Below are 26,988 nucleotides of genomic sequence, written 5' to 3'. Positions count from 1 at the left end.
TGACTTCTAGGAGGGATCCCCCGGTGAAACGGGCGCGAGTGCAACAAAAGCACTTCGCACAAGAGGCAAGCAAACGGAACCCCAAGGCCTGAGCCCGTCCTTCTCGGGCGTGATGACGTGCGTGATGAAAGGCTTTGTGTGCCAATGTTGACCCGCCCCCCACAAACAGCGGCAGAGGGCGCGAATGAGATGGAGAAGGGGGAGGGAGAAGGGATGGGGGCGAAAAAGAAGAGTAGGAGATGCAGAGAGGAGAGACCAGAAAACAGCGAAAAAAAGAGAGGGGGGAAGCAACAGAGAAGGGTCAATAGAAAACGAGAAAGAGAATAGGAAGTGTGTTGAGTGAGTGAAGAGGAAAGGGAGGGGGAGGGAAGGGGAGTGGCGGCGGGGCAGCGGCGGCAGGCGGCCAAATCGGCGAGGGATGAAACAAGCAAAGAAAAAACAACAAAAATGGTGAAACGACAGCGATCAGTGAATTACAATTTGAAAAGGAGAAAGTAACCAGAAAAACGGGGAGGTAGAGCATAGAGCTTTTGCGTGTGCGCGTTTGTATCGTTGTCGCGACGTGGTAGAAAGGGCCGAGTGGTACGGAGGTGCGTGCGCGTGAGTTTGTGTGCAGGTATGTTGATAAGCGGAAGAAGGAGAAGAGTGCAAAGGTGTGCAATGGAAACGGGGCACGGATATCGGACTTGCGATGCATTGAGGAAAACGGTACCAGGAAGAAGCGACTGCATTACCGAGCATTCGAAAGAGCGAGACTGGGTTGCTCCCGTGCAGCGCGACAGCACGGCCAGAGGTGAAGCGAAGAAGCCGGGTACGTGGATAGGAGACAAGGCTGAGGCAAGCAAAAGCCGACCGCTACCCTCCCTTTCCCATCCACTTTACCGACGCTCCCATGGCGCATAGCCTCTCCGCCGCGACGAGGAGCTCTTCCAACGAGCGTTATCGTTCAAGAGCTTCTTTGCCACATAGACACGCGTACGCGCAATCACAGAAAAACAGAACGCGGATAACCGAGAGGGTGCCCAAGAATGTGCGGGAGTGTACCGTTTTATCGGTGACGAAAACGCATCTTTTTCTCTGCCACCAGCCATGACGTCAACGCCACTCCACACACACACACACACACGCCCTCTGGCCGGCCACAGGCCTCACCGAGTCCTGCGACGCAGCGCGGCACACACGCTTTGCGGCAACGCGCCGACTCAGCCATCCGAGAGCACGGCCCCCCTGCCTCAAGCTCCACCGACCTCCTCCCGCCCCCCCCGCTGCCTCGCAGGCCGCCTCACAGCCGCTCCCATCATGCCGGCCGCCACCTGCGGCATCCCTCCTCGGAGAGGGAGGGGGTGGCGCTCAGGCTCCCCACACCAGCAGGCGGTGGTGAGGGCCGGGTGACGGATGCGCTGGAGCCGCGCAGACGCGTCGGCACTGCCGCAGGCCGCTCCGACGCAACGCCATCCAGGACCTGACACACCGCCGACATCCGTCGCGATGCAGCGCACTGGCTTCCCTACGTCGTGGGCACGTGGACCCTGTCAGCACCAGAGGAAGTGCAGCGCTGCATTGGCAGGGGATGGAGGAGGGGCTGCTTGGCTTCTTCCCGTACACAGAGTCGGGGAAGGGGGTGCACTGGTCGCTGTGACACCAGGCATAGATATTCCACTGCCTCACGGAGACTGCGCAAGGGGAGCCTGAGAAAGGTGTGCTCACACGCACACAGACACGAGAGGAGACGTTACACGGCCTTTTCAAAAGTAACAGAGTGTGATCACATCAAACACGACGCTCACATATATGCCCACACAGGCACATATCAACGAATGCACGCGGCTGCGTGGCAAATCAAAGAAATGAGTTTGATGGGCCACCTTCTTTGCAAACAAAACAGTGAAACGGTGTTCTACCGCGAGCCGTGTTCCGGCGTTTGGACACCCTACCGACGAGAGTGGGGTGCGCGGAGGAGCCGGCTGCTGCAAACAACTGCGGTTCGCGGCCTTCACGCCCACACACGTGCACATAAAAGCGGGAAGAGAGAGAGAGAGACAAGGGAGACGCGCAGCCGAAAGAAGTTGACTCGACTACGGACGCGTTCACGTCATCCTCAACAGACACACGGATGCGGAAGAGAGGAGGCGGAAGGGTACGTGAAGGGTGGCACAAGTGCGCAGGCAACGCACGAGAGCACCCCAAATGACGGCAGAGCTCCTTCTCATCTTCTTTTTAAAGCCCACGAAGAACACACTGAGCGCGCACCTTGGGCACCCTGCCTCTGTCCTGCCCTTCATCAGCCCCTTCCTCCCCGGGCCTCTCTCTTTCTCTGTGGCTACGATCCCAGAGCCGCCCCCAGATGCGCGCAGACGCACTTCAATTATTACTTCCGGGAAGAGAATGTTTGTTGCCTCACACAACTACGTCACCTTACTTCTGCCACACACCCGTGCCGACGCACGCGCTTGCATTGCGAGAAGAGCGCACAAAAGAAAAGGCTCATAAAGACACGGACAGCGGCACCAATGAGAATCGAAGATGAGTACACCATACGGAGAATCGTGCATCAGCCTGTGCTTGCCGTCCGCCACGGTGGCTGAAGAGAGGCGCAAAGCAGACTCAAGTACGTCACCACGCGATCAGGCAAGATATTGTAGACGCAGAAAGAACTCGCTACCTTTGCGAGCCAATGCAGTAATAAAAGGCACAACTCATTCATAGCACCACAGAAAGTCCCTCAAGCACACGAGAACGGGTGGCGGCAAACAGCGAGGAAGTCTCCGGCGTCGCCCGCCCCCTCCGCAACTCACGCACCACGACAGTGACGGAGAGAGAAGCAAAGGTATCCCATTCTCACACCGTGGGGAAGGAAAAAGCTCACATGCACCTCCGAGCTCGTGCGTGTGCGCGTGGCAGCCATGAGAAACACAAGAAAGAGAACGTGCAGGTCATATATGCAAATCCTCTCCGCCTTCTCCCGCCCCCCCCACCCACTCCACAGGCAAGCACGGGCTGCGTGAGTAGCGTTTACCAGCTCTTCGCCTTGCTCAGGTCGCCCTTCACGACAACGTGACCGCGGTTGATGCCGCTGTCGATCTGCACCTCCTCCCTGGGCTTCACGTCCTTTGCCTTTCGGGAACTGCTGCTCTTGAAAAAGAGGCTCAACTTACGATCAAGCTCCTCGATGGACGTGACCTGCTCCGACTCGCGCTGCTGCTTGTCCTCGTGCTGCTGCTGCTGCCTCGGCATGTTCTTTGGGCTCTCCACCACCTTGAAGCCCTGGTCCTTCGCCGACTGCTTCTGGCGCTCGCTAGCCTTGGCATGAGGTTGGGCGTGCTCGCCCTCCTCCCTGGCCTGTCGGCGGCTGCGGATGTTGTCGAGCGTCTGTGGCGCCACCCTCTTGCTGTCGGTGATCATGCCAGACGGGTTGCGGGCCACCTCGCGCGCAATGAGCTGCTCCGTGGCAAGGTCAAGCACGTCTTCCGTGTACTTCTGCGACGGACGCTGCGACCTCTTGGAGCGCGGCTTGCGAGCGGGTGCGATCGATTCACCGCCGACCTCTGACTTGCTGATGCTCTGGAAGATGAACATCATGACGAAGATGCCCGCTAGGGCCATGCCGATGGGGATGAGGTAGTCGAGCATGATGACAATGTGGGGGTTCTGGGGAGAAAGAGAGAAAAGTTACGGAAAGCACCGCACGTCAAGCCGCTGACAATGGCCCTTTAGACAACCACGACGGAAGACAACTCCGAAAACGAAGCCGACAGCGATATGTGTTGGACCGGATAAAGAAAAATGTAAGCTGAAAAAGCCAACTAACATGCAAATACAGGGAGAGATGGAAGAAGAAGGGAGAGAGACGAGCATGATAGCTGAGGGTGTAGATGGCGAAGGCGTGCAGGCCCAGGCGACGACAGGACACGCGTCGAAAAGAGGGATGACCGAGTTCCGTAGGAAGTGCGTGCGAAACCTCTTCACAGATACGGGGAGAAACACTTGGAAAGGCAGCACACGGCGTTGAGAAGTTGCGGCGAAGAACGGCTATTGACATGATAACGTGACCTGCTAAAGCACACATCGAAATAGAGAAAAGAGCCCAAGAACAACTCATCACAACAGTCTACACACGCGCAGAGGCGCGCCGCCACCAAACCGATCGACGCGCATCGGATCAAAAGAAGGGAGGTACGAGATCGCCACCTTTATCTATACTCACAGAAAAGTAATTAGGAAGACGGAGCGCCAGGGCAACAACCTAGTCGCACTGTATACCCGGCAGCGACGCAAAGAGATGCACGCTTGCGCTCATACGCAGAAGCGTCTTTGACTGCTGAGCGATGCCGTCGTTACGGTGGCTGTGCTGAGTGATGGGTGTAGCTTGCCCTCCATCGATCGCGGTGTGCTCGAGCTGGGCTGAATGAGGGTCCAGAAACAAGCGCGCGTGACGAGCGAACTCACACATTTCAAATCGTGCAAACAGCGCACATACAGGTACAACCCTCTCACCGTCATCCATCGCTCAACCTGAGCAGGATGGCAATGCCCGCACACCTGCGCATGCCGGCACACGCGCACGAGTGTAAATGTCAACATGAGGGCACGCCCACACAGCGAAAAGGAGAACAGGGGCACCAGCACGTGCGTGTGTACGTGAAGAAGGTGCAAACAAAAGGTCGATGGGATTGTACGTGTCCGCTTTAATCAAGACGTCGGTGCTGCCGTGAAGAAGCTCCCATGCTGCGAGTGCATCGCTCTTGTTTGCCGTCCATGTGAACCGCACTTACTTCGACGGAGGAGCACGTGCGCTGTAGAAGCAGATGCCCACATTACTATCCCCCATGGCAACACAGAAGCACGGGGGCCATCAGCCTGCATTTCACACCACACGTCACACCCTTCTCTCGCACCCTCATCGCACACCGCCGTCACCCACCTCACACCATTACATTGGCTGCCCTTCTCAGTTTACGCAATGCGGGCTGCACCTCCTAGGCAAGAGTGTGTATCATCTCCAGTTTAATCGAAGAGCTTCTCGTTCGGCGGCTGCTTCGACTTCATCACCGCCGCCGACGCCAGCAGGTAGTTGCTGCGACGGACGCCATGCAAAAAGTAGGGAAGATATCTGTCAACGGTGCGGCCAACAGGGTAGATGCACCGAAAGCCGCCGGCGCACTGCAGCTCCTCCTCATATTCGCGCAGCATGAGCGACTCGGCCATGGACAGGTACGAGTCTTCGTTGCCGGGGTCGTTAAAGGCGGTCAGCAGAGGCCGCTCCACAATACGAGCGCTCGGAAAGGGGTGATTGCCAAATTTGTAGGTGCGCTCTCCAGCCTGTCGCTGAATGCCGCGCGGCACGTAGATGCCGTCCGTGTTGTTGGGGTCCAGCTGACTATCCCGGCGATACGGAATGACGCGCACCAGCGTCAACATGTGCGACAGCATGCGGGACTTCACGGCTTTGTCGAGAGAGCTGCCTGTCGCCAGCGAGGGCATGATGTTAACCTCCAGCAGCCGCACCTTGAGATTGTCGTCCGCCATCAAGTCTAGCCCAAACAGTTCAAAGCAGTTGCGCCCGCTTCTATCGGCGCAGTTGCGAGTCACCTCCTCCATCACGTTGTGCTCGATACTGAGGAACGTCTTTATCACCACATCCTCGCACTCGGCCTGGATGCGGTCCCAGGCAGCCAGCCCCAGCGGGTGATGCGACGCCAAGTGCCGCTTAAAGTCGGAGAGGCACCACTTGATGTCAAGTGGGTCGTCACTCTCGTAGTCCTTGCCGTTGCTTTCCTTGCTCAGCTCCGCCGTTTTGTTAACGGAGTAGTTGGTGAGATGCACGTGGATGTTGTCGAGGTCCTGGTCAGGGCCGCTGTACTTCTTAGCCGCGAACCGCACGAGACCCTCATCAAAGAGGTAGATCCGCAACGGATCGAAGGAGGTGACAACGCAGTAGAGACGCAGGTCAAACTTGCGGCCATAGATGAGCAAGGGGTTGCCAATGTACCGCTGACACACCATCTCCTTCTCGCGCCCCGCCCCCCGCGGCATGGGCGGAACGCCCTTGAAGAGATGGATCCCTCGCCCACAGCTAGACGCGCCGGGCTTGAGAATGTAGATCAGCGGCTTCTGCGGGGTGCCGGGGTCTATCTCCGCATCGCGGCGCAGCTCCGCTTCGTCTTGAGGGATGAGGAAGGACTTGGGCACAATGTCAAAGGCATCGTCGCCGAAGTGCCGCTGCATGCGGCGGATGTTGTAGGCCAGCCGGTCCTTGCGGCCCACACCCCACGTGCCAGGGAAGTGGTTCACCTTTTGGTACGCGTTCAGCGAGGATAGGGTATAGACGGTGGCCCGCTTGGCCCACAGTATGTTGAAGTCTTTGTTGGAGTCCGTGTACCGGAGCCCGCCCGCCTCGAAGGCCTTGATGACCGCGCTGAAGGCGACGGCGCCGGGGCCTATCTTGTACAACCCCATTCGATTAAGGTTGTTCTCGCGAACGGAAACGTAGGAGAGCGAGAAATTAGCGCGGTCGTTGGGGTGCAGATCTTCGTTGATTTTCTTAGGTGGTCCTCGCCAATCCGCCGCATCGCGGGATGACTGCACGTATGCTGTCGGGAAGAAGAAGCTCGCAGCGGAGGACGGGTAGACGGGCATCACCACCGTAAATAGCTTCCGCTTTGCAGTGACGCGTAGCGCGAGGTTTTCCTCGTCCTCCTCGGGGCCGCGAACGGTCGAGGAGGTCGTAGTGCAGGTGGAGCACGTCGTCGCGGAGCTCGAAACCCGGCTGAGAGCGGTCACACTTGCGCCGCTCCTGGCTGCGGCGCGCGACGACGAGCGAGAGCGCGCCGCCGTCCCTGCGGGCACGTAGTGTGGGTTGGAAAAGTCCTTTCCTGTCGGGTCCGTCACATACTTGCCCACGATAATGGGAGGATAGTCGCTTACCCGGTACGTGCGCCTGCGCGTAATTTTGTCCGTGTCCTCTTTGCCCTGCTGCGCGTCCCACCACAGACTCTGTGGGTACAGCGATGGCGTCGATGACGGCGTCGGCGCAACCAAGTCGCGCGTGACGGAAGGCAAAGAGCGTGCCTGATGCACGACGCGGGACGGCATGCGAGCCACAGCATTTTTCGGCGCAGCTGTCACAGAAGGCAACTTGAAGCCTCCCGACAGCGCCGGAAACGCGTTCGCTGACGCGCTCATCTTAGCAGAGAGCTGTCGGATTAACGCGGCTTTGCCTTTCAGCTTCGTGGCTGCCACGGAAACACACAAGATGCAGACTTCTTTAGACCTTTTTTTCGTGCACGCCCCCTCCTTCTGTGCATGTGCGTTTTGTTTTCGCTTGTACGTGTGCGTGTGCTTTATGCGGCTTCCTCTGGCGTGCGGGGTGTGGAGTGTGAGACGGTGCGCGAGTATCGGAAAAAATAGCAGGAAAACGCCTTCAAAAAGCCGAATGCAGACCAAGCAAGAGCACACGCAAGAAATCGAAAAAGGCGTGAAGGGAATAGGAGTGGCTGACTTAGTACGTCGACAGTGGATCCACGGGGAGTGTTTTGGTGTGCGCTCCAGCAGCCAGAAGTTCGCGTGTCAGCTTCAAGACCCTCCTTACCCTCTCCTGTTCCTTAAGATTCTGGTCCGCGTGTGCACGCGAGCAGAACAGCAACAGCAAAAAAAAAAAGGAAGCACCCGCTTACTTTACCAATGAACCAAATCCGCCACTCAGCCGCACATGCACGCGAGGGACAGCCACAGAGTGAGAGAAAGGAGAGGTCAGCACTAGAGATGGCAACAAAGAGAAAAGCCACGAGTAGAGGGGATAAGAACAAACGCGAAATGAAAGCCCCCGTTGACACACCACGTCGAAAGTGGCGTGCAACACGGATAAGCGCCGCGTCCTGCTTTTCTCAGTTTGTGCCTGCCTGTCGCTCCTTTCTTGTTCTCTGCCTCCTACTCGAACGCGCAGCGGCTCTCTCACACGCGGCCAAGAGGATCTCGCGAGACGCTCGTAAAGAGAGGGGGCGACCGACAAGCACACGATCCAAGTGAACGCACAAACGATGAGACTAAAAAAAGAAAGGAGCAACTCGCAGCGAGCAGAGAAAACGCAAATGGGGGATGAAGGGAGGGGCCTCGCAGAGGCGCAGAGGCAGAAACGAGGCAGAAGACAACTTCGCACTTACTGTCTCCCTCCAGGGCCACACTAAACGACTCTATGGTGGTGGCGGAAGTTGAGAAAGGAAAGGATTAAGGCACGAGGCGTGACACGCAGCACACACACACACGTAAACAGCGCAGCAGCGCTACGGCAGAGGTGAGGCAAGGACAAACAAAATGTTACAAAATTCGGTTGAGAATAAAGGGGATAAGACAACCGATGGTATGTGCAGTACCCTTCTGAGAGCAGATGCCGCTGTCGCACTCGATGAGGTGAGTCTTGTCCTTGGCGTTGTGGTATGCGTGGCTTTCGTTTTATTTCAGAGAGACACTCATGAATCCTATGAGTGCTTGAGTAATGGCGTAGGCCGGGTAGGGGGTTTACGTCCCAATTGAGGATGGAGAAAAGACCGAAGTCCCGGCAGATGTGGCGTAGAAGTGGGCAGAAGAGGGTTCGAACGTACATGCGAGAGGGGGAGTCACACATGGCCATCGATTATGAGGTATCTCAAGACGCGCAGTGGCCACGGGCACTGGCACAGCATAAACGGCGGTCCTACCGGTATCTCTCTCAAGATAAAAGACAGAGAATGAGAGTTGCATGAGACCCCCAGCTGTCCGCTGCCTCGCTAATAAAAGACGTACACACACACAATCTACCTCTTTTGTGGCACTGTGACGCGTGTGAGCGAGGAGCCACGAAAACAAAAGAAGAAATAACCTGGCGGGCACTCGGTTTTCCTCTCGATGAAGCAATGGGGTGGCGGCAAGTGGGCGGCGGCTGTCCCTGACACAGAGCGTCACAGACGCGCACGCGGCAAGCAGACCCACCCTGTTGATAGCAAGTCTACCGTCGTTATCTCTTAATTCGTTTTTTTTTCTTGGGTGCAATCGGATCTGCGCGTGCATGTCATCCTCTCTCCCAGAATCCCTTGCATCCAGTATAGACCCAGCAGCAGAGAGAAATGGAAAAGAACAAGGGGAGAGGAGGGAGGCAGCAAAGCCCTTCTGTGCGCATGCATACCATGGACTTCCCAAAACACATCTACTCAGCGCTCTGCATTCTCCACTGGTTGCTCTGTGCTTTTCAGACTCACTTCTCTGGTGTTGCCGTCGCTTTTAGAACTGTGCTGTCAAGGCCTTCCTTCAGCCCCCCTCCGCAAAAAAAAAAAAACATACGAGAGGGCGCCTCACAAGACAATGGGAAGAGTGAACCTGTCAATCTCTCGAGCCTCAAGCGTGAAAAACAAAGCGTTTGTTTCCATGAAGCTCTTTCCCTGTCATACACGAGCCCAACTCCACCCCACACCACCCCCGGCCTGTCACAAGCCCCACCAGCGTAGTGCGAAGCAGTCGTGGACACACGCGCTGCAGCAGTGCGCCCACTCAGCCATCTGAGAGCACGGCCCCCCTGCCTCGTGCCCTACCAACCTCTCTCTCCCCCTCTCCTTGCCTCGCAGGTCTCGCCTCACAGCCGCTCCCCCATCATGCCGGCCGCCAGCCCTCGTGCATCCCTCCTCGGGGCATGGCTCAGCCCCCCACCCCACCGCACCAGCAGGCAGTGCGCGAGGGCCGGGTGAGACATGCGCCCGAGTCGCTCTGGCACGCTGCCCAATCATATGGATAATGCAGGCGCATCTGCACTGTCGCGGTTCTCTGCTGGTGTCACGTTGCGCCCGCTGAATGCGACGCCGTAGATCGTCGAGACGACGGTCTGCATCATGCGCCGGCCTCGGTAATAGGGGTCAGCGATGCCGTTTTGGACAGGGTGAGCGTTCCGCAGAGGCCCACGCCCGCACCCGCTTCCGGAAGCGGGCGCGTGCGGCTGTCCATGCATCGGCTGACCGCCGCCTCGAGGCGCGTGCTGTGAGCGGGGCCTTCGAGGCGACAGATGCACTCCTCGGGCACCTGCACCCCCTCGCTCAGCAGCATGAATGATCGAGCCATCGGCCGTCAGGATCCCCACCGTGCGCAGGGCGCCCGCCTTTTCCCCGGTCTTCGGTGCTCCGGAGGTGCCGTCGGCAGCCGGCGTAATCCGTCTGGGGCCCCGCAAAAACGCGAGGCCACGCGAGGCGCAGCCATGCACAGCTTCCTTTTTGCAATCGGCTCATCAGTACTCAGCGCACGCGCACCCGCCCCCCCCAGTCCACCTCTGCACCATCAAGACCACAGCCGCATTCACAACATTCCTGTCTGGCGTACTTCCTATCGCGTGAGAGAGGGAGATGGGACGGAGTGGGGATCTATGGAGTATGGTATACTGGATCGGCTGGCATCCCAATTCTCCTTCAGGGAGTGGTGCACACTCACCTGCCAGCTCAGGGCGGAGAGGAAGGGGCAACGAAAAGAGCGAGGGCAAGCGCTCGCCCGCCGTATTCGCGGCCAAAGGCACGTCCTCACTACAGTAAAAGACAGCGTCTAGAGGCTGTGTGTGTGTGTGTGGGGGGGGGGTTACTCTGCTTGAACCTCCCTTTAACTGGTTTCGTGCCTTTTCGGTTTTTGTGTGTCGCTGTGGCTGCCCACTCCTCCAGTCATGGGGAGGAGGGAGTGATGATGATTTGGCGTGTGCGCAGGCGTCTGTCGAGAAAGAGACGGCCACAGGACCGATGAGGCAAAAAATGGGGTCAGGCGAAAAAAGCGTTTTCAAAACAAAAGGCAGAAAATGCAGAGCACGTGAAGGGGGTACCCCGTGGAAGGCAACAACGGAGATGAGCAAGGGTTAGACGAAGCAGGTACGCATCGCCTCAGTCACCCTCAAGAGAGCAGACAGCATCGACGTCAGCGGCGCCTTCAAACCCCGGAGCTGGTTTCACGCGCCTCGTGCACGCTGCCGTTATCCTAGTCTCCTCCTCTTCACCTTGCTTGTCAACGAGACGGCTCAGACAGGTGCGCAGGACAGCGTTCGACCGGACTGCAACAAGGGCAGAAGCGGACGGGCTGAGAGCGAGAGAAGCATGAGGCGAGAAACGTTGGTACGCCGAAAAAAAAATGGCACACACCCAAGCACCCCAAAGCCCCCTCTTCACGGGCGGAATCGAAGACTGCGCATGATGTCCTCGGCAGACCGTTTCCGCGTACCGTTTGGCAAGAGCGAGTACGGGAGTGAACCGGCTTCGGGTACGGACAATGATGGCGACGGAAGAGGACAGGCCAGCATTTGCTGCGAAGGCGGCGCGCTGGAGGCGGCGGAGTGGTGCTCGCTATCCGGTAGCAGCAACTCATCCTCGCCCGCCTCACTCGGCCTCTTTCCAGTCATCAGCTGTCTGTGCTCCTGTGCTCGCGCCTCTTCGACGAGAGCGGGTAGCGGGCTCGGCTGCGAGGCAGCGAATGCGGACGGTACCACAGACGTTGACCGACACACACGCTGAGACCGCAGCAGATCCGCCACGGCTCTGGGAGACGAGTCCGCGGCCCGCTCAATAGTGGATCCGGTATAGCGCGCGACGCTGTAGGCGGTGCCAGAGGTCCGGCCAACCTCCTCCGCCAGTCGCTCAGCGCTGGCGATGGCGACGAGGGTCTTGGCCTGCAGCAAGGCCGAGGGGGCTTTCCTCTGAGCCAGCAGCGTGCCGTCCGTCACATCATTCTCGCTTGTAGCGTCGCCGGTGGACGAAGAGGCGTTTGTATTCTGCGACGCGCCAGCGACGCGCATTGCCCGCATGAAGGGAAGATCTGCCAAGGCAATCTCCGCATCGCCTCTCGTTTCGGCCCCATCAAAGGGGTCCGCTGGCGGCAGCTGGTAGTGGAGCATGACATCGACGATGGCGGATAGCACCGCGTCCTGTTGAGCGAGCGCCGCAGGGTCATCCGAGAGGAACACCTCGTCCAGCTCCCGCGAACTGCTGTGCATTCCGGGCTCGACAGCGTCCAGCGGGCACTTGAGGCTGTACGCGGAGCGTTCCATGAGAAACACCGCCATTGCGGCGTCCTCGAGCGTGCACATCGTCTGTAGATGCAGCTTCGCGTGTGCCTGTGTGAGTCGCACGAGGGACTCGAGGAACCGCACGGTCACCGGCACCGCGTCATCCAGGGCCGGACTGGCGCCACGCTGCCGCTGGATCTCGTAGTAGCGGCCCAGTAAGTCAGCGGCCGGGTCGGAGAGAAAAGGGCCGTCTGCCGTGGCGTACTGGGTGCGCACCCACCAAAGGTACCGCGCCACCTCGTCCACCGTCAGCTCCTCCTCCTCCAGCACCGTCTGTGCTCCAGTATTGGCCCGCAGCATGTGCGACGAAATCCGCGCATCCAACTCTGGCTTCGGCGTGTCCCACAGAAGAAAGATGAAGTCAAAGCGGCTCAGCAGCGGACCGCCAACGCCGATCTCTGTGCGACCACCGCGGCGGGCCGGTGGATTGCAGGCTGACAAGACCGCGCAGGCGGTGCGCAACTTCGTGACGAGGCCGCCCTTCGCCACGGAGATGGTCTGCTGCTCCATTGCCTCATGCAGCGAGGCACGATCCGCTGGAGAGACGGTGCGGAGCTCATCGATGATGCAGGAGCCGCCATCGCTCAGCACCAATGCACCAGGTTCAAGCACCCACTCGCCATGCTCCTTCGCGGCGGCCACTGTGAGACCGGCGGAGGTGCTGCCCATGCCGGTCGTCGAGGTGCTGCGCGGCGCGATGGCCGCCGCAAAGCGCAGCAGCTGCGTCTTGCCAGTTGAGGGGTCGCCAACGTAGAGGCAGTGAATTGTGTTGCGTACGTGCATGGACGTTTTCCCCGTCGTCGACGCACCGCCGAGGGCGGAGAGCAACACTGCGAAGCGGGGCGCGAAGAGACCGGAGAGGTGTGGGCACACGGACCGCGCCAGCGTCACGCCGCGTTTGCGCTTGTTCTTGCAGAAGGAGGTGAAGAAATGCTCTGGGTTGAACTTTGGCCGGTCCGTCTTGCCGGCGCGGCGACGCAGTCCAGGTGCACCGCTCGTCGACGTGGCCGCCCCGCGGTACGCCTCCATGGGGAGAACGTTGACCGCCCAGATGGCCGGTTCGATGCTCGGCCTGCTAGAGGGGAAAACATGCCGCCATTTTGGAAAGGCGATCCCCACCACCTCAACGAACTGGCCCACCGAACACTTCATGCTGAGCTCGTCATCCAGCGTGACTAAGACGCTGCGAGGCAGGTGGCCTGACTGGTTCGACCGCTGCTGCAGCCGGCACTCGGCGTAGTCCATCCAAACCTGGCCAATCACCTGCATCGGCTCATGCTTGCAGGCGGGCTGCGAGCAATGCGCCTTGGCTTCCGTCGCCCGGTCAAAAGGGTTTGTGAAGATCTCAGTGGTATCATGGCATCGCGGGCACATTAGCCGCGACGCATACGGCACCACGCGCTTGGTCGACATGCGAATGATCGACCCGCACAGCTGCACGAGTTGGCCACCAGCGGGTGGGACTGACGGCAGTCCTGTCATAGCCACTGGCACGTGCGTCAGGCGGATGGAGATGCTGCTGCTGAGAATGCCCGCCTGCCCAGCCTCTTTGCACAGTGCCGCGCACTCCACCCGCAGCACATCCATGACTGTTGTGGTCTGCGCCAGCAGCGCGCACCCGACCTCTGGGCAGACGTCGAGGAGCTTCATGCAGTCAACCTCTTGAATAAAAACACACCGGCCGCCAGCACCGGCTGCAGCGGCACCGCTGCTCGTCCAAGGCGAGGCGGATGCGCTGGTGCCATCGTGGGTCGACAAAGGACGAGGTGGCTCGCTGTGATGCACGAAAAAGTACCGAACGCGCTCCTTTACCGTGTCCGTGATCTCCATTGTCGCGCCCAAGGCGTGCGCAGTGTTGGCTCTACGTGTTCCTCGACTAAACCTAGCTGCGCTCTTCGCCTGCGTGTGAGGCAGAACTGACGGCAAGGAAGGGCGTGCGCCTCATCGAAGGCGGGCGCGACAAACGAAGAGACAGAGAAGGCAGGGAGAGGAGTTGAAGAATCCAGCGCGTGACAGTGATGCGAGAAGGGGAACACATCACCGACAGTGTGGAGTGATGACGAGAGGAGCACGGCAGCTTGAGAGTGGCAAACACGTGGGTGCTGCGGCATACGTGATGCCATGGTGCCCCCTTTCCGAAAATGTAGTGCTTTTCTGAGTTTTTCGTGTGTGGGTGGGAGGGGCGGAGGGTTGGAGCAGCGGCCGTACGCGCACCCCTCCGTCTACGGTGCTGTCTGTGAGTGCTGCACGCCAACAGAGACACACATGATGTGGAGGGCAGCTGGAAAGGGAAGCGCCGGAATGTCGAAAAGAGGAGGCGATAGAGCAGGTGCACAGATGGCCATAAACATCGAAGGAAGCGAGTGCAGCGGACGCAGCATAATCCCCCTGTGCGCAAGAATGACCGCCGAGCAGTTCTAAAGAAGGGCAGAGATAGAAAAACCCATGCCCATACACGCATAAACCGTGTCACGCACAAAGGTGCCACGGCGCGGCTGGTTGGCGACAGGGAGGCCCAGACCGAAGGTCGTGAAGCCAGAGCAAACACAAACCGCAAAAGAGAGGAGAAAAAAAAAGAAAAAACTCAAGCTGACTTTTTGCAGCATCATGATCCAACTCGTGTTTGTCGTCTTCATGGAGACGCGGACACACGCACGCGCGCACACACACACACAAAGAACGTAAAAGAAAGGAGTATAAGGAGAAGGGCAACTCAGGTACGCCAGACTGTAAAGCGCAGGGAAGACAAGCGAATCGACGAAGAAGGCGGCGGCAGACAACGAAGACGGGGAGTGTGGAGGCGGCCTGCGTGCCAGCAGTACATCAACACGCGGACTTCACACGCACACACGCACTGCACGAGCGTCGTGGCAGGTGCGCCCCTCAAGCGCAGAGAGAGAGGGTGATCTTCACAGAAGCAGGTTCAGCCTCCTGTCAGCATGTGAGAGAGCGGAAGTAGTCCTCCCATTCGTTGCCGTTTGTTTGATCGTAGAACTGAAAGAACTGCTCTTGTCGAATCTCCTCCTCGAGTGTTAATAAATACTCCATCACGTCAACGTCGTGGATGTTGACGCCGAACTCGTGGCCAATGTCAGACCAGTCCTCCACCGCTGGCATCGTCACAGTCCCGCCAGGGTTGCAGCACAGCGCAGTGTCAGGCGCGTATGCGGAACTTGAGCCGACCTCTTCATGACCCTTCACAGGTGCCCAAAGAATGCCTGCACCCGTGGCGTCGCCAGACGTCTCTCCGTCCTCTGCCTTGCGCAGTCCGCTGAGTCGACGATCCCGCACCCGCTGCCGCTGCAGTTGGTGCTTTTCCTGAATTCTCTCCTTGATCCGATCACGGTTCAGCTGCATGGCTTTGACGCTCTGATGCTTCTCCGACGAGCGCATCATGGCGGCGGACCCTATCGGCTGCCGCCGCAAGCGATACAAAAAAAATGCCTTAAAACCTTTTTCTATGGGCCAAGCGAGAGAGAGAGATCCTGCTACGACAGCCTAAAAAAGAAGATTCCAGCGGCAAAAAAAAAGCGCAAAACGAAGACCGCCGATGACGAATGCACCCGCCAGTTCGACTTCTGCGTGGTAAGAAACGATGCCGATCTGAGGTGTGCCGACGCGCCGATGCATTCTTCCCGTATGCAGCCAGTTTCCACCAACTGCACCATGCGAGGTGAGATCCGTAGCGTTGTGAGAACGCAAGACAACACGATTTCGCACAGGGAAAAAAAAGGGGGCGGGTAAGGTGGAGAGAGGCAGTGGGCTGATAGACGACTTGAATGGCTGTGTCGGCGAGTGCCGAGCTCTCGCGCTCGGCCGTCAGCTATGGCGTCAGTGTGCTTCGTAACCAGCACGAGCGCCGGTACACTCTCTGCAGGGAAAGAAAAAGCAAGTGAGAGCTAGGTCAAGGCGACATGTGGAAAGGAACGTTGTGCGGCAGCCGCACCTCACTTGAAATGATCACTTTCAAACGCTATCCTCTGCCCGTTTTTCGTGTCCGCCGGAGTACTACATCAAACGCCTGAGTAAGATATGCGAGCACACGGACACGAAAAAAAGGGCCGATCCGCCTGGAGAAAAATAAAAGGAAAGCGTAGAGTGCTCACGTGCCGTTGTGTGGTTGTTTAGAATTTTCGCACGCCGTGGTGCCACTCACAAGAGCGCAGCAGAAGGAAGCAGTGGAACATAATAGCCCAGTAGAAAGGGGAGCAGGACTTGAAATTTATCGGTGTGCCTGTGCGCAAGGCTCCAGTGCGGTGTGCTCGCACACTCATCAGCGCCGCACTGCTGGCACGCACATGCGCTCTGCGTAAATCGAAGAGCCGCCCACTGTGCTCAAACACACAACAAGAGAAAACCAAGAAGGGTTCTCAGGTTTCTGCCACGTAGCCGGTTGTGGCCCTCATTCAACCGCGTCGATGATCCCCTGCTCAGAGATGCTGTACACGCATTCGAGCTCCGGCAACGATGGGCTATCAAATATTTTGCACACGCGCTGATCGCCGCGGCCCTTGCGCAGAGACAGGCGCGTCGTCGACGCATGGGCGAGGATGTGGCCGCCCACGGGCTTCTTTGGGTCCGCCACAAACATGGAGGCGCCACCGGGGTCGGAGACTACCTGATTGGTGATGTACACGGCAATGTTAAACTCCTCCGCGATTTTCATCAGTTGGCTCAGCATCTTTGCCAGTTTCTGCTGCCGCTCTGCGAGCTCGCCGCGGCCGGAGAAGTCAACGCGGAAGAGAGCCGTGATGCTATCCACGACGAGCAGGCTAAACTGATCCTCCGCCATCTTGGCCGCCACCATCGATAGCAGGTGGGCTTGATGCTCGTGCGTGTAGGCGCGGGCGACAAGGATGTTGTCCAGCACGGAGTTTGAGTCCATCCCGAAGCGCTCTGCAATGGGCCGAATCCGCTCCGGGCGAAACGTGCCCTCGGTGTCCACGTACACCGCCTTTCCGTTGCCGCCGCCCATCTCCAGCGGCAGCTGACAGGTCACGCACAAGGTGTGCCCGATCTGCGTCTTGCCGGTGCGGAACTCCCCAAACGCCTCTGTGATGGAGCGGCTCTCGATTCCGCCGCCACCGAGCAGCTGATCGAGCGCCACACTACCGGTGGAGATGCGTAGAATAGTGCTGCGCTGCTGCAGGCAGCTCGAACCGGTGATAAAGCCCACCTCGCTCACGCGCCGTGCAGCCTCGATGATCTTGTCGACCTTCGCCTCGGAGAGGCCCTTTATCTGAATGAGGTCTTTCCTACACTGCATCTGCACACCAGGAACCGTGAAGATTCCCGCCTGCTTCAGCTTAGTAATGTCTGCGGCTCCGATGCCGTGCTCCGCAAGACGCTCCACCTCCAGCAGAGGTTGTCCCGCCGCTTCCCCGGTGACCGAGTTGTGGAGTGGCTGAGGTTCTGCGAAGGCGGCGCCGCAGTCACCGACGCGCTCCTCGGCGAAGTGCGAACTGTGCTGCCGCTGCTGCTGCTGATGCATGTTAGCGACGGGAGTCTGCAGGGCGGAGAAGAAGCAAGCAGACAAAGAACTCTCGAAGGACGACAGACGTGTCTGTGTCACCCTCGCGCACACCTAAAGAAAACTGCAAAGGCACTCAGTCGAACTGCTGAATCGGAGCGATTCTGAAAAGGCGAAATTGGTAGACCAAAAGTCGGTGCCAACCCTGAGGAGGTGTCAAAGAGTGGTGGGGAAGGAGGAAGTAGGGCGGCGGCGGCTCCAGGAAGATGCGCCAGCGAGTCTCTGGTGTACTCATGCAAGGCCGGGAGAAGCGGGCGAGAGTGAAGCAGGAAAGGTGCAGCACGTGTCCCCTATCGGAAGCGGTCCACCACCTCGGCTGCACGCAGTCGAGTGGGAAAAGGGTACGGGGTGTAACCGGCCCACACAGGAAAAAGAAAAGAATGAAGAGGCGCACAGAAGCTCATTCGCATGGACACGAGAAAACGCCACGGCACTTCTGCGCCGCCTTTTGCCTTGGTGTTTTCGGTTTCTCGTTTGCTTGCGCCTTGGTGCTTCACGATCACTAATGATACGCTTACTGTCGAAGACGACCGCAAAATGAGGGGAAAAACGGGAGGCGAAGACCAGCTCAACAGAGTACACACAAATCAGCAATGTACGAAGAGTGAAGCGGGTCAGAGTGACGGCGGATGGGGCAGACTTCCCGAGCAAAAATGGGGTGGGGAGTGGGATACAGAGACGGAGGAAAAAAAAGGGAACCAAAGTGCAGGAAACCTAGACCAATAATCATGTCTTTCTTTTTAATTAGAGCGATGCGGCCGCACATGCGCATGAACACACACAAACACAAACATGCAACGCCGTCGATGAACCATTTAGTCGTAGTCCCGTTCTGGGACCTTGATGCGTTGCTTTTTTGTTCTCATTATTATATTTCCGCTGCGTTCCTTTTACAGCGAGTTCGCTCCGCGATCCCCCTTCGTTGCTTGTGATCACCCGGAGAGCCGACAATACGCTGGCCCTTGCCGGCGAAACTAAGATCACACGAGGAGTCCATCAGCGCCTCGGCCTCCGGTCAAGGTTGCCTGCTCAACAGCAACAGAGGGGGGGGGACAAAAACACCGAAATGACAACAGAAAGCACAGGCACCCCACCTGGCAAGGGAGAAGGGAGAAGCGACGCACAACGCTGAGCAGGCGAGTCCACTGGACGATAAAGACACCACACACGCACGCGCACAGACGTCCGCTCTGTTATGCAGAACGCCAACCGCGCATTGACAACGGCAAAGAGGCCGAGCAACCGCACCGAGCATTCACTTCTCCCTCATCGGCCACCAAAATGGGTGCGTGGGAGTGGGCGCCCACTCCCACGCACCCACAAATGCGCACAGAAGCGCATATGCCCTCGACAGGAGTGCTTAAATTGGCTGGCTGGCGACTTTATCGAGGAGATCAAAGAACTTCTGGGCATACCGGTCGACTGCCTGCGGCATAAATGACTTAGTGGTCATGCGGGTGATGGTCATCCGCAAGCCCTTGAAGGCGAGCTTCACGTAGCCGTCGTGGTTGTAGCGGTACTTTGCGTACTGAATGTACACCAGCGTGAAGAAGGTGCCGCCGGTGAACATGACAGTGAACAGTAGTAGCGCCTCGACAGTAGCGGTGAAGATGCGAATCGCGTCCTTCGCCAAATCGGCCTGCTGCATGTATGGCGCAATAAGCCGGTACATGGGGCCCATCAGGGTGGCGACCTGTTGGCGCTTCTGCACCAGGTCGAGCACGCTGTAGGCGGCGATGAAGACTACCATGAACATGATCGGCCGAACGCTGGTGAGCTGGGCGAAGAAGCATAGAGTAAACAGCAGAGAGGAGAAGTGCGACATCCACGAGCTCAGGATGTCCATCTTGAACTGCAGGAGGTTGCGCATGCGCATCACCACGGCCTGCTGGCCCATTGTGATGAGCAGAACGTACGTCCAGAGGGTGCTCGCCATGGGCGGCGCCAGCATCGACGATACCAGCTGCACTGCTGCCAAGACGGCGACGGCGACGTCAAGCACGAGGCCGATGGTGCCTGTTTCCACAGACACAAACTCGCCGCCCCACAGCTGAACTGCCGCATTGGCCGCTGCCGCGGCGCGGGCGTACTCGTACGGGTGCGGCACGCCGCGGCGGTTCGCGTAGGCGGAGGTGGAGGCCATTGGGTTGATGAGCTGTTCCAAGGCTTGAATGCTGTCCTTGATGGACGTTTTCGAGGGATCCATTGTCGCCGCCACTTCGAACTCGTTTTTCGCCTCGCGGTACTTCATCTGTGCCCACAGTGCGGCTCCGAGACGGGCGTGCGCCTTGGCGTTGTTCTCGATCGCGATGGACCTCTTGGCATCCTCGATCGCCTTGGCGTAGTTTTTGAGCTCGTGGTAAGCCGCGGCGCGGTTGTTGTAATAGATGAAGTTTGTTGAGTCCACCTCGATGGCCTTGTCGTAAAGCGCGATGGCCTCCTCAAAGTTCTTCGCCGCAAAGGCCTCGTTACCACGAGCCTTCAGCTCCTCGGCGACTGCGTTGACCATTATTTTCTTTCGCGCAGTTTGTGACAAGAACGACGCCGCTGAGGTGTTGACGAGGGAGTTGGTGTGTGAGAGGGGAAGAGCGGCGAGCAGGAAAAAAAAGAACAAAAAGAGGGCGATACCGATAAGAGGATGCCGATGGGGGTGGGGGACGACACCAAAGGCCAGGCGAGCTGGAAACTGCGTGCGAACGAACGATCGCCAGACAGCAAAACAGATAAAGGGAGAGAGGCGGCGAAACGAACGCGAGCATCGCAATGTGCGTGTGTGTGCGTAAAGGAAGAGGAGAGAAGGACACGAGAGAAGACGAAAGTCGAAGCAGGCACGTGGGCGACGCTCAGTAAGCGGTACGGCGCGGGCGAGACGGTAGGAAGGGGCCGTTCGTGTCCAGAAAAAAAAAACGAAAGAAACCAAAGCAGCGATCAAGGCAACGCGGTCTGCCAAGTGCGCCCCACATGGCCTCTGTCTCGGTGCATCTGTGGGTTGGATATCCCATCCTGGAAAAAATTGAAAGCAGCAGTGCCCGGTCAAAAAGGGAAACGATCAGCACTGTCAAACTAGCGGCATTCGCTTCATAGGCGTTCTTTGTTTCTTGCTGCAATGTGAGTCTGTCAGTCTGTTGCTGCTCTCGGCGGGCACCTGCCCTCGCTTCCTCAAGCCGCTGTGTCCGCAGGCGCAGTTACTCGGAGAAAAGATGAAGTGACGAGAGAGAACAGCTACAGGTGAAGAAGACGGTTCGAAGCACGCGAAGAGAAGCACAGAAAATAAGCGTATAAAGTACTTCTATTGGTATATTGTATACATGGGCACCCGCACCCTGCCGCGACAGCATCCCCGCCCCCCCCTCCTCTGCGAACGTGAGCCAACGAGCACGGCAGCACACCGAACAGCAGGCACACGCATGAACTCCGCGAATCGGCAGATCCCAGCGGGACCGTGTGGGGTGCCATGAGGGGAGAGGCGGGGTGAGCGAGGCGAGCAGATGCCGTGAGAGGTTACGGAACGCACGCGCCAGACGCGTCGAGCCAAATCGGTAAACAAAGACGGAGCAAGCGCTGCGCATATGAACGGCACAGACAACTCCACAAAACAATCAAGAAATGCCGGCACAGATACAGGTACACACGCAGCTGCGTATGTGCAGACATGCCCATGCGGCTACCGTGTCGAGTGCTGGCGTGTAGCGCCGATACGGGGAAGCGAGGACGGACGCTTTCCGGCCGCCTGTGCGACGGCAGAGTAGTCCGCCACGTTGGGGTGTCGGCCAAAGACTTTGTTGTAGTTCTCCTCTCTGTTGATGAGCTCCAGCTTGTACAGCCGCATGTCCTCGTAGGCCTTGCTCAAAGCCAATTCCTTTTCCTTGCTGTCCTGAAGAAGCTTATTAATGAGCTCGACGTCCTCTGGACGAGATTCGCGGTAGTGGTACTTGTACTGCAGTTCCTCTACCGTGCTACGCAGCTCGTCTACAAGACCCTGGTGCGCACGCCGCTCCTCGGCCTGCTGCCGCACAAAATCGTCCACGATCTCCTTGTGCGCGTCGCCGAGAGCTTTCAGTTCCCTTTCATGTTCCACACGAAGCTGCTCCAGGTCCGCCGCACGACGATTCTGCTCGGTCACTACAGCGGCCGCACCGTTGCGCTTCGCCGTGGTGACCTCCTCTAGCAACTGGTCACGCTGGGCGAGGAGTCTGTCTAAATTCTCCTCCTTGCTGGCCATCGAGGAAATCAGCTCCTTGAGCTTGGCGTCCATTGTACCAATCGTGTCTTGGAGTTGGCCGCGCTCAGCGTCGTGCGTTGCGGTGAGCTCACGCACCCGCAGCTGATGCGCCGTGTTGAGTTGCTCCTCCAGCTCCTGCATGCCCTTTATCCGCGCCGCTTTCAGCGCCGCTACAGTCTCTTGTAGGTGTGCCTCCGCGGCTTCGATGCGCTCGTCGAAGCGCGCCTCCATTCTCGCCATCTGCTCCTTGCCAGCTGCCACGGCGGCCTCATAGCGCTGCCGCTCCGCAGCAACCTGCCGCTGACGCACCACCTCCAGTGCGTGAACTTCGTCGCGTCGCTGCGCGTCAGCATCGCTGCGCGTACGATCGAGCACGGCAGCTGCCTCCGTTTGAGCCTTCTCCATGGCGGCCTTCAGCAGCGCGATCTCCGCCTGCCGCTGCTCACGCATGTCAATGTTGGACGTTTGAAGAGCCGCCGTCTCGCTAAGAGCCTGACGCAGCTGCGCCTGCAGCTCCGAGATGAGTGTGTGAAGCTTTCCCTCAGTCGCCGCCGCGGCCGTACGCACCGCAGCGAGCCTTTCGTCATAGTCGCGCCGCAGAGCAGCAAGCTGGGTCTCGACGTTGCAGCTTATGGAGGCAGCCTGCGCCGCCGCGTCTTCCTTCGCTCGCTCCATGGCAGCCGAGTGTTGTTTCTGCATGGCCTTCACCAACGCGGCGTTGCTTCGGGAAGCGCTTTCGAGCTGTGCAGCACTCTTCTCTTCTGCCTCACGAAGCGCCTTGGCGTGTGCGGCTTCCGCGGCAGCGCAGACCGCGGCGTGCTCCGCCTGCGCGCGCTCTAGCGCGGCCACCTGAGCGGCTGCCCCCTCTGCTCCGTCGTTTCTGGCGGCTTCCACCTCGCGCTGCAGCTGCAGCAGCTGCTGCTCCAGCTGGAGGCGCTCTGCTGCGCTCTCCTCAGCTCGACTTTGGAGCAGCGCATCATGCTCCTCGCACTGAGCCGTCAGGGCGGCAATCTTTGCAGCGGCGACTTCCGCATCCTTCGCAGTCCTTTGAAATAACTCTTGCGTGGCAGCGTTCTCTGTTTGCAGTCGCTGCATCTCTGTCTGTAGTCGAAGCATCTCTGCCTCATGCGTCCGCTTAAGCGCATCACTTTCCTTCTTGTGCGCCTCTATCAATCTCTGCTGCTCAGAGGACGAGTTCGACTTCAGCGATGCACGCGCGTTGCGTAGCTCCTCCTCGTGCTTCGCCTGGGAAATGCGCGCCGCCTCGGCCGCCTGATTTAGCGCCGTCGCCAAGCGCTGCTTCGCCTCATCTAGCTGCGATCTGGTGTCACTCAACAAGGAGGCATGGGTAGCAGAGGAGGCGTGCAGGTCGCGGAGTTGTGCCTCCGCGGCGTCGCGTTGTGCCTTACTGGCGGTGAGGGCAGCCTTGCAGCCCTCCAGCTCCTGAGCCAGCGCCTCCTTCGACGTCGACAGGGACGCTTTCTCGTTCTCCAGCGCCTGCACCGCGGCCGCTCGGCGTGCGTTGAGCGCCTTCTCAGCCGCCAGGGACTGCTGTGCCTCCGCGCATTCTTTCTGAAGGGCATTTCGCTTGGTATCCAAGGATGCCAGTCTCGCCTCCAGCTCCGTTTTGAGTTCGTCGGAAGCCGCACGCTGGCGCCGCTCGTCCGCTAACTCCCCCTCGATGCGCCCCAGCTGCCCTTGCAGCGTCTGTAACTGTGTATGCGCCTCATCACGCGAAGCCGCTGATAGGTCCCTCTCGTTGGCCAGCGTCGCGCATCGCTGCAGAGCCTCCTGCAGCAGCCTGGACTTCGATTGCAGCTGCGCGCTCGCGCTGCCCTGCGCCGCTGCCAGCTCTGCCTGAAGTGCATCGACTTTACTCCCCCACTCCCTCTTGAGTATTTCCTCCAGAGCATCTCTCGAGTCCAGCTGCTCGGCAAGCATGGCCTTGTACTTGTCGTTGTACTCGCGTACGAGGTTTGCCAGTTCCAAGTCCTTGCACTCTCGCACGCGCTTCGTCTCGGCAGCCAGTTCGGCGGCCATTCGCTGCTTCTCCTCCAGCAATGCGCTGTCATATCTCGACTCCTGCTCACTGACCTGTTCTGAGAGAGCGGCAAGTCGTGTCTTGAACTCCTCCTGCGCTGCTTGGAGCTGCTCTTTCTGAGACCGCTCTAGGGACGCTGCAATGTTGATCTTGTCTGCCTGCAAGCCGCGAATCTGCTGCTGAAGCTTCTCTAGCAGCGACTCGTACTCCTGGCAGAGCTGCGCTCTTTCCTGCATGTGCGCCTGGTGCAGCCACTCGGTGCGCTGCTCGTTGTCCTCGCATCGGTTGTTCAAGGTGTAAATCACCTTGGTGAGTTGCGCAATCTTCTTGCACATCTTGTAGTGTTTGTCATCGTCCTTCGCGGCGAACGACGCCGGCATGCTACGCGACATCGCCGCCGACATCGGTGTGTGGATGTGCTCGGCTAATGGGTCTTTTTTTACTTTTGTTTGTTTTAAGGATCCCGGGCGTTGAGAAACAAAAGTGAGCACATGAGCCAAGCGGTCGCAACGGAAACGTGTGCAGCGCGTGACTGTCACTCTCTTTATCGGGTGCAAGGATGTCCCCGTTGGGTGAGGAGGGGCACAGAGAGGCGCATGTGCAAGCTGAGGAGCGCCGGAAGACGAGAAAGAGTAGGCGAGGTAGGTTTCAGGGGGGGAGCATGGGGTTTGACTCACGACGGGTGGTGACGGAAGCGCCACAGCTATGAGCAACATTGAACAGCAGTCTTTTGAAGCGGTGGCTAGCGCCGATGCGTGGGCAGCCGTTTCCGCCAGCACCGCAATGCTCTCTGCTGCCACAGTGGGCGCGCCATCGCGTGCCGGAGACGAACGCTCGCACGAAGACAGAGACAGGCGCCCTTTAGGCCAGCAGGGCGTCTTCTTGAGCGTGGTGTGAAAGGAAGCAGTGCATTACATAGCAGTGCCACTCATTCTCCACCGTGTGCGTTTTTTCTTGTACGGCTTTGGTGCTGTGAGGGGTGGCAAAACGGGCTCTGATGCGTTCCCTTGCTTAGTGACTGGGGGAGTTTATATAGAAAATAAAAAGGCGAGGAGAAGAGGCATGAAGAGGTGCGACCTCAGCGGCGCGTTGACTGCCACCTCTTCCGCCCTGCCAGTGTCCTTTTCAATGTAGGTTTTTTTTTCCTTTTCGCAGTTATTTAGTCTCAGACGACAACGCCAACGGAAAAGTGGCAGTGACGTAAGGGGGAACACAGAGAGCAAGGGCAGGGTAGAGGCCGGCGTGACATCCAGACGGGTCGCGAAAAGGATGACAAGACCAACCGACAGAGAGAAAGCGAGAAAGCTCCCACCGTGCCAGTCCTCATGCTCGCACATGCCACTTCGACCACCACCATCCCTGTCGCCGTGCCCGCTCAAGCCTGTCCATTCTTCAGCGCACTCACCCATTGAAACACGGCCCCAGAGCAACCAACAGGAGGCAGCGCCGGTCGTGCAAAGAGCACGAACAACCCAGAGAGAAGGTGGAGAGAAGACGGAAAGAGAAGGGGGCAGAGTTGCTGGAAGAGGGGACGGCGGGGGGAAAGGTGCTGCCAGGCTCGCACCGCTGTGACCGGAAAACGTGGCCCACGCCCCTCCCTTCCAACAGTTGACCCCCCGTCCTTCTCAGCTCCCGTGTACCCTACTTCAGCACGGCCCCTTGCATTAGTCTCACATGCCCGCCGCCTCGGAGCTTCTCGCCAGAGGCCGCCAAATCACGGCCACAACGCATATGACGGCCGACAGGAGGGAAGAAAAATAAGAAAACGACGCAGAAGAGCGAAACCAACGGACTACACCGAAGCGTGAGCATCGTATGGGTTAAGCTGTGAAGATGAGACCCTGCTTCAGCGCACCGGCGTGAATGTCGTACTGGCAGTTGAAGGTGAGACGGAGCTGATTGGCGCCGGGTACCTCGCCTCCAAAGGGCAGATCCAGATTCACCTTGGCCATACTGAAGCCTAACAGCGAGGTCGTCAGCTGCGCCCCGCCGACAAAGCTCTTCCGGCAGCCTACGTTGAGGGCACTCTTCATGCCGTCGCGGCCCTCCATGTACTCCAGTTCAATAGCGGCATCCATGTTCATTGCCCAGTCGAAGGCGGTCGCCGCAAGCTTCCAGGTCCCTTTGCTGGGGGTCATCTCCGCCATGAACCCGGCGTCCCTCTTCGCGGTCGTGAGGGAGATGGCGTGCGACAGGTAGGAATTGTGCGTCGCAGGCTCGACAGTGAGATTCGTGCCGACGTGGACGCCGCGAATGAGTCGTTGCACGTGGCTCAGGCCCAGCGACTGGTCCTTTACATACTGCACCTGGGTGCAGCCTCCAAAGCGCCACGGGTACTGCATCATGGCAAACACAGTACCCTGCGACATGCCGCCCTGCTTCTGCGCCATAAACTGAGTCACGAGCATCGCGCCAGTGCTGGAGACGCGCTGGTACATGAGCTGGTAGCGATTCAACGTGTTCCACGAGGCTGCCACAATATCACTGAAGCCGTTCATCTGCAAGTTCACCTCCCAGTGGGACATCTGCGGGTTCACGAGCGTCCACTTCGTCGAGATCATCGCGTTCTGCGCGTTGCGAGCGATGTTGAGCGTGATGCCCTCCTGGATCTCGTTGTTGTTACCCTCCAACAGCACGCCTTGAGCCTTGCGGAAAATGCCATCGTAGGTGATCATCTTGCTTGGATGCGGCGGCCCCTCCTTTGCAGACTCCGCGAGCTTCTTCTCATACGCCTCGCGGCGCTTGCTCGCGGCGCTCTCGCGCGTCTCCAGCGGCTTCTCCGCATCCACTACCATTCGAGATACAGGCTTCTTCTCCTCGGCAGGCTTCTCCGCCTCGTTCGAGGACCCGCGCAGCCATTCCTTTAGCATTGTCTGAGGTGTCACTAAAGATAAGGGCGGGCTAGGATATCGAGGGCTAATCGCTGAAGGGTTCACAATGAAGACGACAGCCGTGGAGTGCAGACACCAGAGAATGCGAAGGTTCCCTGGTAGAGACGAAAAGAGATCGCGGAGTCCGATAAAAAGGGAGAACCTGCTCCTCTTTTCGCTTTACACGGTCTCACGCGCAGCGTTGACTGAGGAGTAGGCGGAGCTTGACAGCAACAACGAAAAAATCCCACAACCAAGAAAATCCCTCCAAGA

At 58.7% G+C, this 26,988-nt stretch overlaps 8 protein-coding genes across 8 annotated transcripts; all 8 read right to left on the bottom strand.

Annotated features, from left to right (window-relative positions):
* Positions 1–3,012: 3,012 nt before the first annotated feature.
* Positions 3,013–3,630, bottom strand: LINJ_35_4990 (conserved hypothetical protein; the record flags this gene model as incomplete). Its single annotated transcript, XM_001469261.1, has 1 exon — positions 3,013–3,630. The coding sequence occupies one exon, from the start codon at positions 3,628–3,630 to the stop codon at positions 3,013–3,015; it is 618 nt and encodes a 205-aa protein (XP_001469298.1).
* Positions 3,631–5,004: 1,374 nt separating this feature from the next.
* Positions 5,005–7,182, bottom strand: LINJ_35_4980 (putative tubulin tyrosine ligase; the record flags this gene model as incomplete). The annotated part of the gene is made up of 1 exon (XM_001469260.1): positions 5,005–7,182. One exon carries the CDS (start codon positions 7,180–7,182, stop codon positions 5,005–5,007), a length of 2,178 nt encoding a protein of 725 aa, XP_001469297.1.
* A 3,973-nt stretch (positions 7,183–11,155) lies between these two features.
* LINJ_35_4970 (putative DNA replication factor) lies at positions 11,156–13,882 on the bottom strand (the record flags this gene model as incomplete). The annotated part of the gene is made up of 1 exon (XM_001469259.1): positions 11,156–13,882. One exon carries the CDS (start codon positions 13,880–13,882, stop codon positions 11,156–11,158), a length of 2,727 nt encoding a protein of 908 aa, XP_001469296.1.
* Positions 13,883–14,986: 1,104 nt separating this feature from the next.
* LINJ_35_4960 (conserved hypothetical protein) lies at positions 14,987–15,448 on the bottom strand (the record flags this gene model as incomplete). The annotated part of the gene is made up of 1 exon (XM_001469258.1): positions 14,987–15,448. The coding sequence occupies one exon, from the start codon at positions 15,446–15,448 to the stop codon at positions 14,987–14,989; it is 462 nt and encodes a 153-aa protein (XP_001469295.1).
* A 1,006-nt stretch (positions 15,449–16,454) lies between these two features.
* DMC1 (RAD51/dmc1 protein) lies at positions 16,455–17,318 on the bottom strand (the record flags this gene model as incomplete). Its single annotated transcript, XM_001469257.1, has 1 exon — positions 16,455–17,318. The coding sequence occupies one exon, from the start codon at positions 17,316–17,318 to the stop codon at positions 16,455–16,457; it is 864 nt and encodes a 287-aa protein (XP_001469294.1).
* Positions 17,319–18,942: 1,624 nt separating this feature from the next.
* LINJ_35_4940 (conserved hypothetical protein) lies at positions 18,943–20,091 on the bottom strand (the record flags this gene model as incomplete). Its single annotated transcript, XM_001469256.1, has 1 exon — positions 18,943–20,091. One exon carries the CDS (start codon positions 20,089–20,091, stop codon positions 18,943–18,945), a length of 1,149 nt encoding a protein of 382 aa, XP_001469293.1.
* Positions 20,092–21,246: 1,155 nt separating this feature from the next.
* On the bottom strand, positions 21,247–24,249 carry LINJ_35_4930 (conserved hypothetical protein; the record flags this gene model as incomplete). Its single annotated transcript, XM_001469255.1, has 1 exon — positions 21,247–24,249. The coding sequence occupies one exon, from the start codon at positions 24,247–24,249 to the stop codon at positions 21,247–21,249; it is 3,003 nt and encodes a 1,000-aa protein (XP_001469292.1).
* A 1,416-nt stretch (positions 24,250–25,665) lies between these two features.
* Positions 25,666–26,715, bottom strand: LINJ_35_4920 (conserved hypothetical protein; the record flags this gene model as incomplete). The annotated part of the gene is made up of 1 exon (XM_001469254.1): positions 25,666–26,715. The coding sequence occupies one exon, from the start codon at positions 26,713–26,715 to the stop codon at positions 25,666–25,668; it is 1,050 nt and encodes a 349-aa protein (XP_001469291.1).
* Between the last annotated feature and the right edge of the window lie 273 nt (positions 26,716–26,988).

The sequence above is a fragment of the Leishmania infantum genome, chromosome 35 (genome assembly GCF_000002875.2).
Source record: "Leishmania infantum JPCM5 genome chromosome 35".
NCBI lineage: Eukaryota > Euglenozoa > Kinetoplastea > Trypanosomatida > Trypanosomatidae > Leishmania > Leishmania infantum.
The sequence above is the reverse complement of the archived record's forward strand: the minus strand, read 5'-3'. Positions and strand labels throughout refer to the sequence as shown.